Consider the following 15,771-nt stretch of genomic DNA (forward strand, 5'->3'; position numbering starts at 1 on the left):
ATATTTTGATGCGTGAAAAATAAAAATCAAGTAATTATAAACAGTTTTAAGTGATATAAATTAAGATATGATAAAATTGATTTGTTTTGAAGATAGATGAGTGGAAGTAGTGTATCATTATATTCTTTGGTTTAGGAGTTTGGCAAACATATGTTGTAGTATTGTATGTATTGTTAGGGTTAGATCTTGGAAAACTAAAATGTTTTTTTCAAAAATTAGTTTTCACCAATATGTGTTTATTTCTGTGTATAGTAAACACTTTTCAAGTTTGATTTGATTTTATGAAGTGTTTAATTAGATAAATAAGTTTAGGGGTTATGTTTAGGGTGTGGACGACTTATATTTCAGTCGTCTGTTGAATAATTTACACGGACGACGTATATTTCAGTCGTCCACATCGTACCGAACCTTTAATTTTACCAATGTATGTTTTAACCTAACCGGATCATTTACCGGACATATAAAAGCTATTTTTTTCACTATTTCACAATTTTACGAAACCCTAGCGCCGTTTCCCTCCAACGGCGAGTTCGAAGGCGATAAGACGAAAACCCTACCGTGGTCGTGTTCCGCCGTTATCTTCGCCGGTAATCTCTCCGATTACGACGAATCTCGTTTCTCCTTCATGCCGTAGAGTATTTTCGTAGTTTAAACTGACCGTCCGCTTCTTTTTTTCAGATCTGAAATCTCGTTTGCCAAACTCCGCCGCCGGTATGTTATTTCTCATGTATTAAGGCGTTTAGCCGCCGGAAAAACCCTAAATATTTTAGTATTGATTCTTCTTTTCCCTTCGATTTGCAGATCTGTAACGGCTTGGGGCCACATCTTCTCCGACCATATCTTCTCGGACAATATATTCTCCAACTGTAAGTCATTCGTCTTTTGTTTAAAAGATTTTGAGATTGTTGTAGTCTTTTGCTGAAAGATTACCCAGACGACTTCCAGGAAGTGAGAAGACTACTCAGACGACTTCCAGGAAGTGAGAAGACTACTTGGACGACTTCCTGGAAGTCGTCCAAGTAGTCTTCTCACTTCCTGGAAGTCGTCTGAGTAGTCTTCTCACTTCCTGGAAGTCGTCTGGAAGTCTTCTATAGCATTTAGCATAGTGCGCAACCTATGTGTTTGAGATGGTTGTTTGAGATGGTTGTTTGTGATTATTTGCAGGCCTTTAAATGGATTTACCAGAATTCCCGCCGAGGATGTTTACATTAGGAGAAGAGCCTGATGCAATCAGGAGCATTTCGTATCATTCTGATGACACGAAGTTGTTTAAAGCTCTATGTGATTGTCTCACAGCTGACGAATATGAGGATCTGAAGGCGTCGAAGTTAGGAGTGTTCATCAAATTCAAGGAGCTTGACTTTGGTTGGACTTCAAGGCTGGTACATTTTATGCTCTCTTTCCAGCTAGACATCAAGAAGAAGTTTGAGCTCTGGAGTCTTGTCGTTTCACAACCTGTGAGGTTTTCACTGATAGAGTTTGAATACCTCACTGGGCTGAACTGCGATTACATCAAGGACCTGGAAAATCCAAGGTGTGAGGTTACGACGGAGATGGCTGCTTTCTGGGAGAAGATGCGTGTTGATATCGATACTGGGCCAAGTATTGATCAGATAACAGAAGCATTTTACAACTGCGACGAGTGGTCTCGGGATGATCGCATGCGGCTGGGATACCTTGCCATCTACGCAGGGTACATCGAAGGGAAAAAGTTCTCATCCGCTACATCAGCTAGTCTTGCAAGGCTAGTGATGGATTTAGAAAAATTTGAGAATTATCCATGGGGGAGAGTGGCGTTTAAGGTGCTGATGGATTCTCTGAAGGCAAAAGACTTGACGCAAACTGGTTACACTGTTGATGGGTTCATACAAGTGCTCCAAGTGTGGGCGTACTATGCTCTGCCAGAATTGGGTGCTAATTATGGGTCTCCCGTACCAAACAGACCGTCTCCACTGTTGCTGGCTTACAAGGGTGGCAAAAGACAACGCAAATTTTTTAAGGCTGCTATCAATAAACAGGTACTTAACTTCACTCCTAAGACTTCTCAGACGACTTAAAGTTAAGTCGTGTGGAAGTCATCCAACAAAAGACCACTCAGACGACTTACTTATAAGTCGTCTGAGTGGTCTTTTTGTTGGAAGACTTTCAGACGACTTAACTTTAAGTCGTCTGTGATCAAAATACTTCTCAGACGACTTAACTTTAAGTCGTCTGTGAACAAAATACTTCTCAGACGACTTAACTAAGTTTATATCTTTTATTTATTGCAGACTATCGTGAAGAACTTCGTTCAGAAGGATTTTGATGAAATGTTTCCAAAATGGGACGGAGACGTAGATGACCCTGCCGCGGATAACATAATTAAAGTCATGTTTAATGATCCTGGATGGGAGTGGACCATGGAATGCTGGCCAGTCACCGGTACTCGCAAGGTTGTGAAGATGGAAGTGATTCCAGTGAAGAATGAAGTGAGTCCCGTGAAGTCAGAGAGTGTTGTGAAGGAAGAAAGTAGCAGACCTCGGAAGAAAGCTCGTAAAGGGTCTTCTGTTTCTGCTGAGAAACCTGCGGCGGGTAGTGAAGGTCAGCAGATTGAAAAGACCTTGAAGGACATATCTGATGCCATTAATCTTGGCTTTGGGACGTGTCTTAAGGAGCTCAAGTTACTGGCGGATAGGATTGAAGCTGTGGAGAAGAAGGTGGGAATCACCAACAGAGGGGGTTCATCTGATGATCGTCAACTTACAACCACTTCAAATCCACCAAAACCTGTTGACGAACCCGGGGTTAGTACCAAAACCTCTCCCAAAATTGCAGAGAAGAGAGTCACTAGGCAATGTGTTAGGAAGAGTCAGGACTGATGTGATTTGTTTCTTGTGTGCTTTGATGAACATGTGTGCTTTGTTTCTAGTGTGCTTTGATGAACCACTGTATGCCTTGATTCTGAACATGTGTGCTTTGTTTCTAGTGTGAATTTGATCTTTGCTGTAAGGGCTTTTGTTAATAGTTTTTAAACACACTGTGAACTCGAAATTGCAGAGTGAAAGTGTGAATGGGGCGAAAGCAGGACAGAAGGAAGCCAAAGAACCGAGTCTTACTACAGAACCGAGTTCCTCGAGAGAGCTCTGTCTTGTGAGTCCTGCAGACGACTTACCGAGTGAAGATCCTAGCCTTCTTATATTGGACAAACAAGTTTCGACCGCTTCAGATTTACTCGTTGAAGAAGCTAGAAGGCAGACAAAGAAGGAGACTGCTTTGGTGAATCTCCGTAAAAAAAGTGTGCGAGAAAGGAAGCTTGCTCCCACACAGCAAACTCCTTTTAAGGGAAACAGCACTGCCAAACAGATCATTCCAAACAAACAGGTTGGCGGAGGCTATGATCCTTTTGCACCCATTGACAAGATGAAGTCGAAGGAGCTCACTGCATGGGTGCAAAAAGATCCGTAAGTTGCTGTTAAAAATATGCTTACTTATATTTGATTAAAAAAAGCTTCCATTTGATTATTTACATTTTGTGTTTGCAGTTCTTATAAACTGCCTCTGAAAAAAAAACCACGTAGATGTCGAAGTCGATTCTATCAGGTCCTCCGAACCCCCTTAGAATGGCTAACCGACCATGTAAGTCTTCTGCTATTTTCTTACTCTTATATAAGTCGTCTGGTAGTTATCTGGTACTTTTCTGATTTGTATAAGTCGTCTGTGAGTCGTCTGTGAGTTGTCTGTCAGTCGTCTATGAGTCGTCTATAAGTCGTCTGGTAGTTATCTTACGTAAGTCGTCTGTAAGTCGTCTCTAAGTCGTCTCTAAGTCGTCTCTAAGTCGTCTGTGAGTCGTCTGGTAGTTATCTTACGTAAGTCGTCTGTAAGTCGTCTCTAAGTCGTCTCTAAGTCGTCTCTAAGTCGTCTCTAAGTCGTCTCTAAGTCGTCTGTGAGTCGTCTGGTAGTTATCTTACGTAAGTCGTCTGTAAGTCGTCTCTAAGTCGTCTCTAAGTCGTCTCTAAGTCATCTCTAAGTCGTCTGTGAGTCGTCTGGTAGTTATCTTATGTAAGTCGTCTGTATGTCGTCTCTAAGTCGTCTCTAAGTCGTCTGTAGGTCGTCTGTAAGTCGTCTGTAAGTTTTTTTGACTTGTATTGTTTTATATGCAGCAAATGGATGCTTTTATTAATATACTGAGGCAACGGTACCAAAACCATCCAGAACATTTCAGGAGCGACAGAATGTGCTTTCTTGATCATGTCTTTTCTCGGCAGTGGAGGGCCTCCTACCCTGATTTTAAGAGCGACGCTCCTGATGCCAACGGTTTAGGAAGAAGACTCCCTGGTGGGGCGTGGAATTATCATGCAGGCTTGATACCTTCTTTTTGCCAATCTAAGAAGGTTTGGGGGGTGGATGTGGATGATATCTATGCACCTGTGAACTTCAAGAACCAGCATTGGATTGCTATATGGATATCGATCCCTAAGAGGCACATCGTCGTCTGGGACAGCATTGTCTCTCATATTAGCCCTGCAGAACTCGATGAGGTAATGGAGCCTTTTGTCACAATGGTCCCTTATCTGCTTGTTGAGTGCGCGCTCTCTGACGAACAAAAGGTTCAATACACATTGGAGCCATACACATATGCGAGACAAACCGTTGGAGTACCTCAGTGCCGAGCTGGTGATTGTGGCCCCTTCACTCTGAAGTACATCGAATGTCATGCTCTTGGGATAGAATTTCCCACCGCGTTTGACAAAAAACACGGGAAGACCATCAGGGAGAAGATGGCGCTGGATATATTTCGAGAGCTTCCTAAGTGCCATGAATGGGAAAACCAAGACAATGATGAGAACCTGGCAACGTATGATTAGATATTAGCGATTGTATTTGAACTTGATGCTTTTGTGTACTGTTGTTAGGTAGATTAGGGGATGTTAACAGGGTCAGGATAGGATGATGTTTTTTGTAACCTATCCTCACACCAAACTAGAATTCCGTAGGAAATTAGTTTGGTAGTGCAGTAACCTTTCGGAATATGTAATGTTTAACTTGTATTTTTTAAATTGCACTGTTGGAATTAGTTTCGGAATATGTAATGCTTAACATAGAAGGTCTACAAAGAAAAGTTCATAAAACATATAAATTCATAACATAGAGTCTACAGAGAAGTTCATAAAACATAGAAAATCATTGGACGACTTACTTAAAGGTCTTCTGGACGACTACAGAGAAGTTCATAAAACATAGAAAATCATTGGACGACTTACTTAAAGGTCTTCTGGACGACTACAGAGAAGTTCATAAAACATAGAAAATCATTGGACGACTTACTTAAAGGTCTTCTGGACGACTACAGAGAAGTTCATAAAACATAGAAAATCATTGGACGACTAACCAGAAGGTCTTCTGGACGACTTACCAGAAGAAAATTCTAATTAAGACGTTGGACGACTAACCAGAAGGTCTTCTGGACGACTTACCAGAAGAAAATTCTAGTTAAGACGTTGGACGACTTACTTAAAGGTCTTCTGGACGACTTACTTAAAGGTCTTCCACGTCAGTTCTTACATTGTGGACGCTTATGGCCAGTTTCTTTGCAGACTGAGCACCTATAAACCCTGTGTTGCTTCCGGGGTTTGCGTCCTCTCATCCTGGATAGCTCCAACCAAGATTGCCATCTTGATTTCTTCTGTCTCCCCGGACCACGCTTTACTTCCGGAGGAAAGCATGTGCGTGCCTCAACAAGTTGTCCAACACAAGGATATATATTCTCTGAGTATCCTGCAAACAAAGTATCCTTTGAGTAGACCGGCCACACAAGTGTGGAGATATGCACACCAGCTGCTGTTCCAGCTGCTATAGCATGAGAGCAAGGTATTTTCTCGACTTGATAGACACCACAATCACACTTTTGAAGTTCCAGATCAACATTACAGTCCCTATTGCCACCTTTCACAAAGAACTTCCATCCATCAATTTGTTGGACTCTCAGAGTATACGCGTTCTCCTCTCGGACAGCAAGCAAGTGTTCAACACCCCGACTATGTTGAGTTGTAAGACTCAAAGCATCTCCTCTCCTTTTCCAGTACCACCTTCCTAGCTTCTCCCTTATGAACTCCAGCAGGAACTGAATAGGAAATCCTCTTGCTCGCTTCAGTGCGGAGTTAATTGATTCAGCGATATTGCTCGTTTTTAAGTTGTACCTGTCTCCCTGACAATGAACCCTAGACCATAGGGTCACATCGGCTTCCTCCAGATACTCAGCAAGATCCGGATTTGCACTCCGTATCTCATCCATGTACCGATCAAAATCGTAAAGTGTATGAGCATAAGCAGCACCTTTCACCAAGTACAAGAGATGCTTCCCTTTATACTTTTTGACAATATTCTCTTGAAGGTGATAATAACATATTCCTCGGGTTGCCCAAGGAAACACCTTTTCACACGCATTTATAATGGAGGCGTGCCTGTCGGAGACTATCACCAGAGGATACTCATCAGATACACAGCTCGCCAATTTTGTGAAAAACCATTCCCAAGATTCATCATTCTCACCATCTACGATCCCAAAAGCCAATGGATATATCTGAAAATTACCGTCTTGTGCGGCTGCAACCAACATAGTACCCCCATACTTCCCACTTAGGTGAGTCCCATCTACCACAATGACCCTTCTCTGATACTTAAATCCTCTGATTGAAGCTCCAAAAGCAAGAAATAGATACTTAAATCTATTCAGAGAATCAAGTTCTATAGCTGTGATAGAACCCGGATTTGCTGCCTTGATTTGCTCCAAATATGAAGGCAGTCGCTCATACCCGTCTTCCGCTGATCCTCTCACCATTTCTTGCGCATATAACAATGCTCTGTATGAAGTGGTGTAATCAAGTGTCATGCCAAACATGTTCTTCATTGCATCTTTGATATGCTGCGGATTCAACCCATCAATGATTCCAACTCGATCTATGAAAAGTCGACCAATGTACTTCGGAGTACAACGTTTCCGCTGAGCGATTCTGTCTGGGATGGAACATGTATGAGTTGCCAAATACTTGGTTACCCAAAACGTTTTAGTCCCATGTTTCACACTTGCTCGGACCTTCCATTGACAACCACTAACACGACATGTTGCCACAAACAGAGTTTTCGTTGACTTGAATATTCTGAAGGAGAACCTACGCCTCACCGCTGTCAACCGCAACTCTGAAAGCAGTGCATCCTTACTAGCAAAACTCTGGTTGACATAGATTCTGTCTGCAGATGATCCTTCTCCTTCACAACCATATGCCCCTTTGTAATCATCAAAACAGATTTCATCATCTTCTTCCTCATCCTCATCTTTAACCTTTCCATACTCACTATAATCCTCAGCATCAGCAACAACAGGGATGTCAGCATCCTCCTCCCCATCATGATCCTCAGCTTCATCCCCCTCTTCAGCTTCATGCCCCTCCTCAGCTTCATCCCCCTCCTCAGCTTCATCCCCCTCTTCATCTTCATCGCTCACATCAGCTTCATCCCCCTCCTCAGCTTCATCCCCCTCCTCAGCTTCATCCCCCACATGATCTTCATCCCTTTCCTCTGAAACCGTTCTCATCTTGCTAAAGCTTGATACACAAAGACGTACTTCATGCGTTTTAGTTATCTCGAGCAAGTTCCGAACTTGTCTATCACTTGTAACATGAATAGGAGGAAGGTCTGGAGCCATCTGTTGTAATGAGTAGGTTAGCTCCACAGACTCTGTGTTCATGTCCAGGTTATAATCTTCTTGAGCCATTGCAACAAGATCAGCATGTGTCGAACTTTCATTCAAAAATAACATTCTCGCTCCTTTGAAATGATCAACCACAAAATTCCAACATCCATCTTTCAACAACCATTCTCCATACACTGCATGTAACTGACGCATCATCTGAAAAAGTCAAAATATAACACATTAGCAAACTTAGAACAAAGAAAACGAAAGTTTATTAAAGACTGACGCGGACGACTTCAATCTAAGTTGTCTAGACGACTAAACTATATGTCGTCTGGTCAACGCAGAGGTTATTTTTGCAATTGACTTTGAAATCTGTTATTTCGGACGACTGAAAGTTAAGTCGTCTACTATTGTTTGGTTAAAAAAAACTCCAAAAAAGCTAGACGACTTACATTTCAATCGTCAGAGGTTAGTTTTGCATTTGACTGGATTATTTCAGAAGTTTGAGTTTTTGGACGACTTACATTTTAGTCGTCTAGTGAAAATTAAAATAATAATATTTTTTTAAAAGTAGACGACTTACAGTTAAGTCGTCATAGGTTAGTTTTGCAATTGAAAAAAAAAAACTTCAAGATTTAATTATATACAGACGACTTATAATTCAGTCGTCCACGAGACGACTGAAATGTAAGTCGTCCAGGATTTACGAGGTTTGACCAGAATCTCGGAAAAAAGTCCTGGACGACTTACAATTAAGTCGTCTGGTGGACGAGTGAATTATAAGTCGTCTGTGTATAATTAAATCTTGAAGTTTTTTTTTTCAATTGCAAAACTAACCTATGACTACTTAATTGTAAGTCGTTTACTTTAAAAAAAATATTATTATTTTAATTTTCGCCAGACGACTGAAATGTAAGTCGTCTGGGGAAGTCAAACTTCTGAAATTATTTTTTGCCTTCTTCTTCAAATGATACATATATCGTTCAAACGCATACATCCATCGAAATTGGACTGGACCACCTAGTTTTGCCTCGTAAGGGAGATGAACGCTCAAATGCTCCATCACATCAAAAAAAGATGGTGGAAATATTTTTTCCAAGTTACACAAGATAATAGCGATATTGCTAGTTAATATCTCCACAGAATCTTTGTCCAAGGTCCGTGCACATAGATCACGAAAGAATAAACTTATACCTGTAAGAAAATAATTATCAATATTTGTATTCATCACTTATGTAAGAAGAATTATATGTATATAGAATAAATACCCGATAATGCTTGATGGATGTTGCTAGGTAATAACTCCGCAAAAGCTATTGGAAGTAATCTTTGCATAAAAACATGACAATCATGACTCTTCATACCAGAAAGCTTTCCTCCATTAAAATCAACCGAAGAAGATAGATTTGATGAATAACCATCAGAAAATTTAACTTCCTTTTTCAACCAATTAAATAGACATGTCTTGGATTGAGGAGATAATCTAAATAATGGAACTGGAGCTTTTCCGTCACTAGTCATATGCAGGTCTTTCCGATTGCAAATATCAGCCAAATCAAGACGGGATTTAACATTGTCTTTTGTTTTCCCTTGAACATTCAGCAATGTATTGATGATATTATCAAAAAAATTCTTCTCTATATGCATCACATCAAGATTATGACGAAGAAGAAGATGTTTCCAATAAGGTAACTCCCAAAATATACTCTGCTTATGCCAATTATGTTTCTCACCGTATCCCGATATTTTTGGATGTCCTTCTCCTCCACAGTTAACAGTCTTTGGTAAACCCATCACATGATCACTCCATAAATCTTCGCCTGAATATATCGTTGGTGGATCAGAATCAACTACTTTATTTTTTTTGAAGTTTTTCTTGTAACGGCGTAGAGGATGATCTTTTGGAAGAAAACGACGGTGACAATCAAACCAACATGTTTTCCTTCCATGCTTCAGCCAAAAAGCTTCAGTATCACCCATACAATAAGGACATGCTAAACGACCATGAGTTGTCCATCCAGATAACATAGCATAAGCGGGAAAATCACTGATCGTCCATAAAAGCATAGCTCGTAATGTAAAGTTCTGCTTTAGTGATACATCATATGACTCAACTCCATCAGTCCATAAACCATTAAGCTCCTCTATGAGAGGCTGTAAAAACACATCTAAACTCCTTTTTGGATGGTTTGGACCAGGGATTAATATTGTGAGAAACATAAACTCACGTTTCATACACATGTCAGGTGGTAGATTATATGGAGTAAGAATCACCGGCCACAACGAATAATTTTGACCAGACATACCAAAAGGATTAAATCCATCTGTGCACAAACCAAGATAGACATTTCTAGATTCATTGGCAAAATCAGGATATACCTGGTTAAAGTGTTTCCATGCTTCACCATCTGATGGATGACTCATTACATTACTGTCCTGAGTTGAATAATGTTCTTTGTGCCACCTCATATGTGAAGCTGTCTTCTTTGACTGATATAATCTTTTCAGTCTATCAGCTACTGGCAGATAAAACATTTGTCGAAAAGGAACTTGTTTTCTTCCAGGTTTTTTTGTACTTTTGAATCTCGCAGCTCCACAGAATTTACAGCTTTCTAGGTCTGCGTCGGTTTTCCAGAAGATCATACAATTATTCTGACACACATCTATCTTTTTGTAAGGCAGCCCCAAAGACCGCATCAGTTTCTTTGTGTCATAGTATGAAGCAGTGGCATTGTTATCTGCAGGCATGTAGTCTTTCAACATTTCAGCAATATAATCCATGCACTTCTCAGACAAGTTATAGTCTGTTTTCAGTGTCATACATCGAGCCGCCAATGACAATTGTGAGTGTCCTTCTCGACATCCATCATATATTGGATTTTGGCTTGCATTTAACAGACTGAAAAATCTTTTGGCTTCTTCGTTGGGATCTTCTTCAATGCTTTCATGAGAGGATGTATGCTCATTAAAGGCATCACTTATCATCTCAACATAAGAGTTTGGAGCTTGCATGGAAACATCTATGGGCGTGTTTGTATTTTCCTGAGCATGTCGTGAGTTATTGTCAACCTCATACACTTCTCCATGTGCAACCCAAACAAGATAATTGGCCATAAATCCTCTGTTATATAAATGGCCAGTGACTGTTTCCTCATCAAGAAATTTTCTATTCTCACACTTAATACACGGGCAAAATATTTTCTGCTTTTGAGTAAATAAAACATGGTTTTTGGCAACAACCATGAAATATTTCAATCCTTCTGTAAATGCATTAGAGACCTGATTGGTATTGGGATCAATTCTTGCATACATCCATTGCCTCATAGCATGATTAGCATTACTCGAAGACATTTAGAAATTCAAAAAATCTGCAACCAAACAATCTAGAACTTGAATAAATCATTAACTCAATGCATAAGTACATATACCAGGAATGTCAAACAAATAATTACCTCAATTTTGCTTTTTAATAATTTATTAGGTATCAGCAGACTCCCGAATGGCACCTATATCACGTAGTCAACAAGTAGACGTAAGTTTTTCGAGCCTTTCAAAGTTGTCTAGATTTAGACTTCTGAGACTCTAGTTGAATAGCATAAATTAAGAAACACATATATCAGATTCATCATACCGAGTGTGAGCAGAATCGTATGACAAGTAGACGTAAGTCAGTGTTCAGAGCCGTTCAATCAAGGAAGAAAGAGCAACAAATTGTATCTGTTTTTTTTACAGGGTTAAAACAGAGGTTAAGCAAATAATCCTTATAAGACTTAAACTACAAAGCTAATAAAACCAGAGAGAAAAATAATAGATAAGAAGATAGAAGGAGTCAACTTACGGGAGTTAAACAGAAGATTTAGAGAGAGATTAAGACAGGAAGTCTAACGTCTCTGTTGTGCTGCTGTGATATGCTTTGTTTCATGAAAAAGGGTTCGTTAAGTTTTCTGGTTTGAGACAAAAAGTGGAGACGGAGATAAGAAGTTTTTTTGCTTAAAGATTTGGAAGAAGGTACGTGTCTAGTTTATTTGTTTTCTTATTCTTTTTTTTTTCGCTGACGATCTTGGACGTATCTTAACTTGAGTTAAAAGAAAAAAAAAGAGATAAAGATGTTATGTATATAGTATATTTAATTTATAACTATCTTCCAAAAAATATGTAAATAATTTTTTTATCTAATTTTTTTTATTTTGAATAGGAATAAGTAAATTATACCATATTAGATGAAAACAAAAAAAAAATCGTAAAATAAAATATTAGCAAAATCTCAAGCATTTGAAACTTAAAAAATATAGTCTACATGTTTAAATATACAATATAAATATATATTATATAGTTTTATATTTAATATACGAAAACTATTAATCTTCTCTATAAAAACATATAATAAAAAATATGATCACTGTCACATATTTTGTCACGTATTTTTCATATATTTTCATTTTGCAAATTAGCAATGATTCAAAACGTTGAATGTTTCTTGCAAAATTTGCAAGATATTTGTTTATGTTGCAAAAGGTTGCAATTTAGTAACAAAAATATGCAATGTCTGTTATAGTTGTTATTTTGCAATAAATTTGTAATGAAACTGCAACAAATATTTATTATTGCAAAAATATTGCAATAATCATAACAAATTATCAACGAAAATGGACGTCGCAATTTTTCTATTGCAATAGAGCTATTTTCTTGTAGTGCTAACCTATGACGACTGAAATGTAAGTCGTCTAGGTTCTTTGGAATTTTTTTTGAAACCAAACAATAGTAGACGACTTAACTTTCAGTCGTCTCAGGTTACAGATTTCAAAGTCAATTGCAAAAATAACCTCTGCGTTGACCAGACGACTTCCAGGTAAGTCGTCTACAGCCAGACGACTGAAAGGTAAGTCGTCTACAGCGAGACGACTTCCCAAGTAAGTCGTCTGACGAACAGATCTGGAAAAAAACTCGATTTCATACCTTAAATTGGTGAGATAAGTTCCTTAGCATACATAAGGCTTCTCCAAGCACACAGAATCACAAACGAAAGTCACCCACCCATAATCGTTAGCTTCTATGACTTTATGAACCATAAAAATTTTAGAATCAAAATCTTGGGTTTTTTTAGCTCATTGTGGAGAGAAAGTGAGAGATATGTTGTGTTTAGTTCATAAGAATGGAAAAAGAAGAAGGGTAAATCGATTTTGGGAGCATTAAGAGCTTCAAATTGGTTGTTCATGGTGGTTGTGGTATTGATGACAATGGCAATCTTGTAATTACTTGAAGATGATGAGGGTGAGAGAGTAAAAATGTCATTTTCGAAAAAAAAAAAAAAAATTTTGATGGCATTTTCGTAAATTATATGAACTTGTGGGGTGAATAGGGCAAAACCAATTTTCAAAAAAAAAAGGAGGTTAGTTTTGTGTTTGACTTTAAGTTGTAGGTCAATTTTGCAAAAAGCCCTATTATATATGCCCTATGTATGAATATTATATATACCCTATGCACGAAGAGGATTACGCAAAACATTTCTCATCGCTCTAACTACCAAAAGTTAGTTTCAAAAAAAAAAAACCGAAAGTTTGGAATATTATATACTGAACACTAAATATATTTTTTAATAAATTTTCACCATGTGTAAGGGGCATGTCTTATCCTAGTTTTGATTGTAAGTGCATTACTAGATTTTGACATGCGCTTAGAAAGCGCATATTTGTTTGTTTTTCATTTGTTAATCGAAACTTATTTACAAATTACCATTATTTTTGTTTCAAACTATAACATTTGATTTTTTTTAGGTTTTTATCATTTGTTTTTTTTTCTTCAAAATATAGTATTTGTTGGAAATATGATAGTTGTTCTATAATAATGTTTGAGTTTTAAGATTTGTTTTCATATCTGACCTAGATTCATGGTTGAACCTATAGACCTGATACATTGTATATGATCCGGTTCGGATTTAATGAAAAATTCATTAATTGAAATTCTGATATAACCTGGTAAAAACCCAAAAAATCACTATTAATCTGATACCATTGATCCGGTTACAAAATATCTTATAGTACTTTTTAAAAAAATTGATTAAATTGCTCATATTTTTTTAATATTACATAAATTAGTGATTCCTTAGAATTTGATAAAAATTTATTATGTTATCCAAATAAAAATGATAATATAAAAAACCTTATTTATATGAAAATATAGGTTTATTTTCGTTATTAATAACCTATTATAAGTTTATGTTTTTATTTTAGATTGAAAAATTTATTTTAAGATAGTGTTTAAAATATTCTTAAACACTCGTAATTGCCATATCAATATTATGTATAAAATGATATTATACATGAAAAGATGATTTTCAAATATGTATATGATATATGGGGTAAGACATAGGATTTTGGTTTGTATTGAAAATCTGTATAATATCCAAATAATCTATTTTGAATATTGATGCGTATATTTTAAGAAAATAATATTTTCACGTTTCTTAATTTATTTATAGTTCATAATATATTTATACTTATATTAAATATAAAGTTAGTATATCTTTTAAATATATATATAAGTCCATTATTTATAGATCCATTTAGGTGTATATGTAGGCCAAAAACCAAAAGACTTAAATGACATTAATGAATTTTATTAATCATTTGAAAAATAAGGGTATTTTTGAGAAAACTACAATTTTCATTAAGGGTATAATTTGGAAATGATCCCCTTTTAATGTTATTGCTTTTTTTATGATTTATTATTTTCCTCAATTTTAAGTCAATCAAAATTAATAAACATAATTAATTTTTTCAAAGTTTGCAATTTATGATTTATTTAGTTTAAATATCGAAATTGATTATTTTGAAACGTAGAGTATAGTTTATAGTTTTTCCTTTTTGGAAACGGTAGTTATCTTAACGAAAATCATCGACTTTTGCAGTTCTATTAGAATTGTATTTTTGAACATTCAATGAGAAGTAGAATTGTATTTGTACATATTATATGATTATTCCGATAATCTAATCTCAAAGTTTTGCATACAGATTTGAGATAATCTTTGTAGCGACATAGTTTGTGAATAATTGTGTTCATTGAAAACTCATCCCAAATCAATATTTGTGACAAAAATACTAAGATCTGGGACGGAAAATTGCATCTTTTTGATAATTGTGTGTGTTTTCAAAATTACAAATATTCCATATGACTTGCTAAAGCAGTTATAAGTTATATCATCGAACTTTGAAAAATAAGAGAATAAAAACATTGAAAAAAGTAGAAAAAGTGCTAATTATAATAGGGAATTACCTTATTACACAGTCTCTGAATAGCTTGAAATCACCAAATATTATCTGGAGTTCCTCCAAACACTTCAGTAAAAAAAATTATTGACAGGTTTTTCAGTGAAGTGTTCGAAGGAACTCTTGAGAATAGTTGATCGAGGTAACACTTTCGTGTAACTTACTAACTTATACATTGTTTTAGAGATATTACAGATTTTTACCATATACTAAGAAAGAATTAAAGATATATTTGAACACAGACTTGACTTTAGGGTTTGAGAATATAGTGGAAGAGTGGCATTGTATTTATAATGGATCGGAGGCGTGATTAGATGTGAGGTGAGTTCTGAACGTGGACGTAAATTGGGACTTAGAAGTTGGAGGAAAATAGAATCATATCGCAACGAGTTAAGGAATTTAATCTCCCTCTCTCTCTCTCTCTCTCTCTCTCTCTCTCTCTCTCTCTCTCTCTCTCTCTCTCTCTCTCTCTCTCTCTCTCTCTCTCTCTCTCTCTCTCTCTCTCTCTCTCTCTCTCTCTCTCTCTCTCTCTCTCTCTCTCTCTCTCTCTGTATCCCTTTCCGCAAGATAAGTACCAAATCTCGAATATTAAGTGACTATACGTATACGCCTCTGCTGCCTAACTTGTATATGTGTACATGTAACATGTTTGTTTAATTTCCTCGAATGCTGCTTTTCTTCATGTTAGTTCGATATAAAAGGTAAACTTATACTTATATTAGACTATCATTATACAGCCAAGCTATAGTTCATAATCATGTTTTAGAAAACATTAGCGAAGATTTATAGTTACGGGTTATCATTAAGGCCTTAGCAGTATATCAATAAGTTCAT

At 36.9% G+C, this 15,771-nt stretch overlaps 3 protein-coding genes across 3 annotated transcripts; 1 reads left to right on the plus strand and 2 right to left on the minus strand.

Annotated features, from left to right (window-relative positions):
* The first annotated feature begins 236 nt into the window (after positions 1–236).
* LOC117126699 lies at positions 237–5,301 on the plus strand. Its single transcript, XM_033275552.1, has 7 exons — positions 237–711; positions 802–866; positions 1,165–2,018; positions 2,271–2,783; positions 3,037–3,440; positions 3,522–3,615; positions 4,140–5,301. The coding sequence occupies exons 3-7, from the start codon at positions 1,173–1,175 to the stop codon at positions 4,842–4,844; spliced, it is 2,562 nt and encodes an 853-aa protein (XP_033131443.1). The 5' UTR covers positions 237–711; positions 802–866; positions 1,165–1,172; the 3' UTR covers positions 4,845–5,301.
* A 229-nt stretch (positions 5,302–5,530) lies between these two features.
* On the minus strand, positions 5,531–8,735 carry LOC103847751. Its single transcript, XM_033275971.1, has 3 exons — positions 8,628–8,735; positions 7,601–7,885; positions 5,531–7,441 (listed from the first exon to the last, which is right to left on the minus strand). Exons 1-3 carry the CDS (start codon positions 8,733–8,735, stop codon positions 5,531–5,533), a joined length of 2,304 nt encoding a protein of 767 aa, XP_033131862.1.
* Positions 8,492–12,551, minus strand: LOC117126905. The gene is made up of 2 exons (XM_033276192.1): positions 11,511–12,551; positions 8,492–11,389 (listed from the first exon to the last, which is right to left on the minus strand). The coding sequence occupies exon 2, from the start codon at positions 11,021–11,023 to the stop codon at positions 8,918–8,920; it is 2,106 nt and encodes a 701-aa protein (XP_033132083.1). The 5' UTR covers positions 11,024–11,389; positions 11,511–12,551; the 3' UTR covers positions 8,492–8,917.
* Positions 12,552–15,771: the final 3,220 nt, after the last annotated feature.

The sequence above is a fragment of the Brassica rapa genome, chromosome A07, assembly GCF_000309985.2.
Source record: "Brassica rapa cultivar Chiifu-401-42 chromosome A07, CAAS_Brap_v3.01, whole genome shotgun sequence".
NCBI classification, from domain to species: Eukaryota; Viridiplantae; Streptophyta; class Magnoliopsida; order Brassicales; family Brassicaceae; genus Brassica; species Brassica rapa.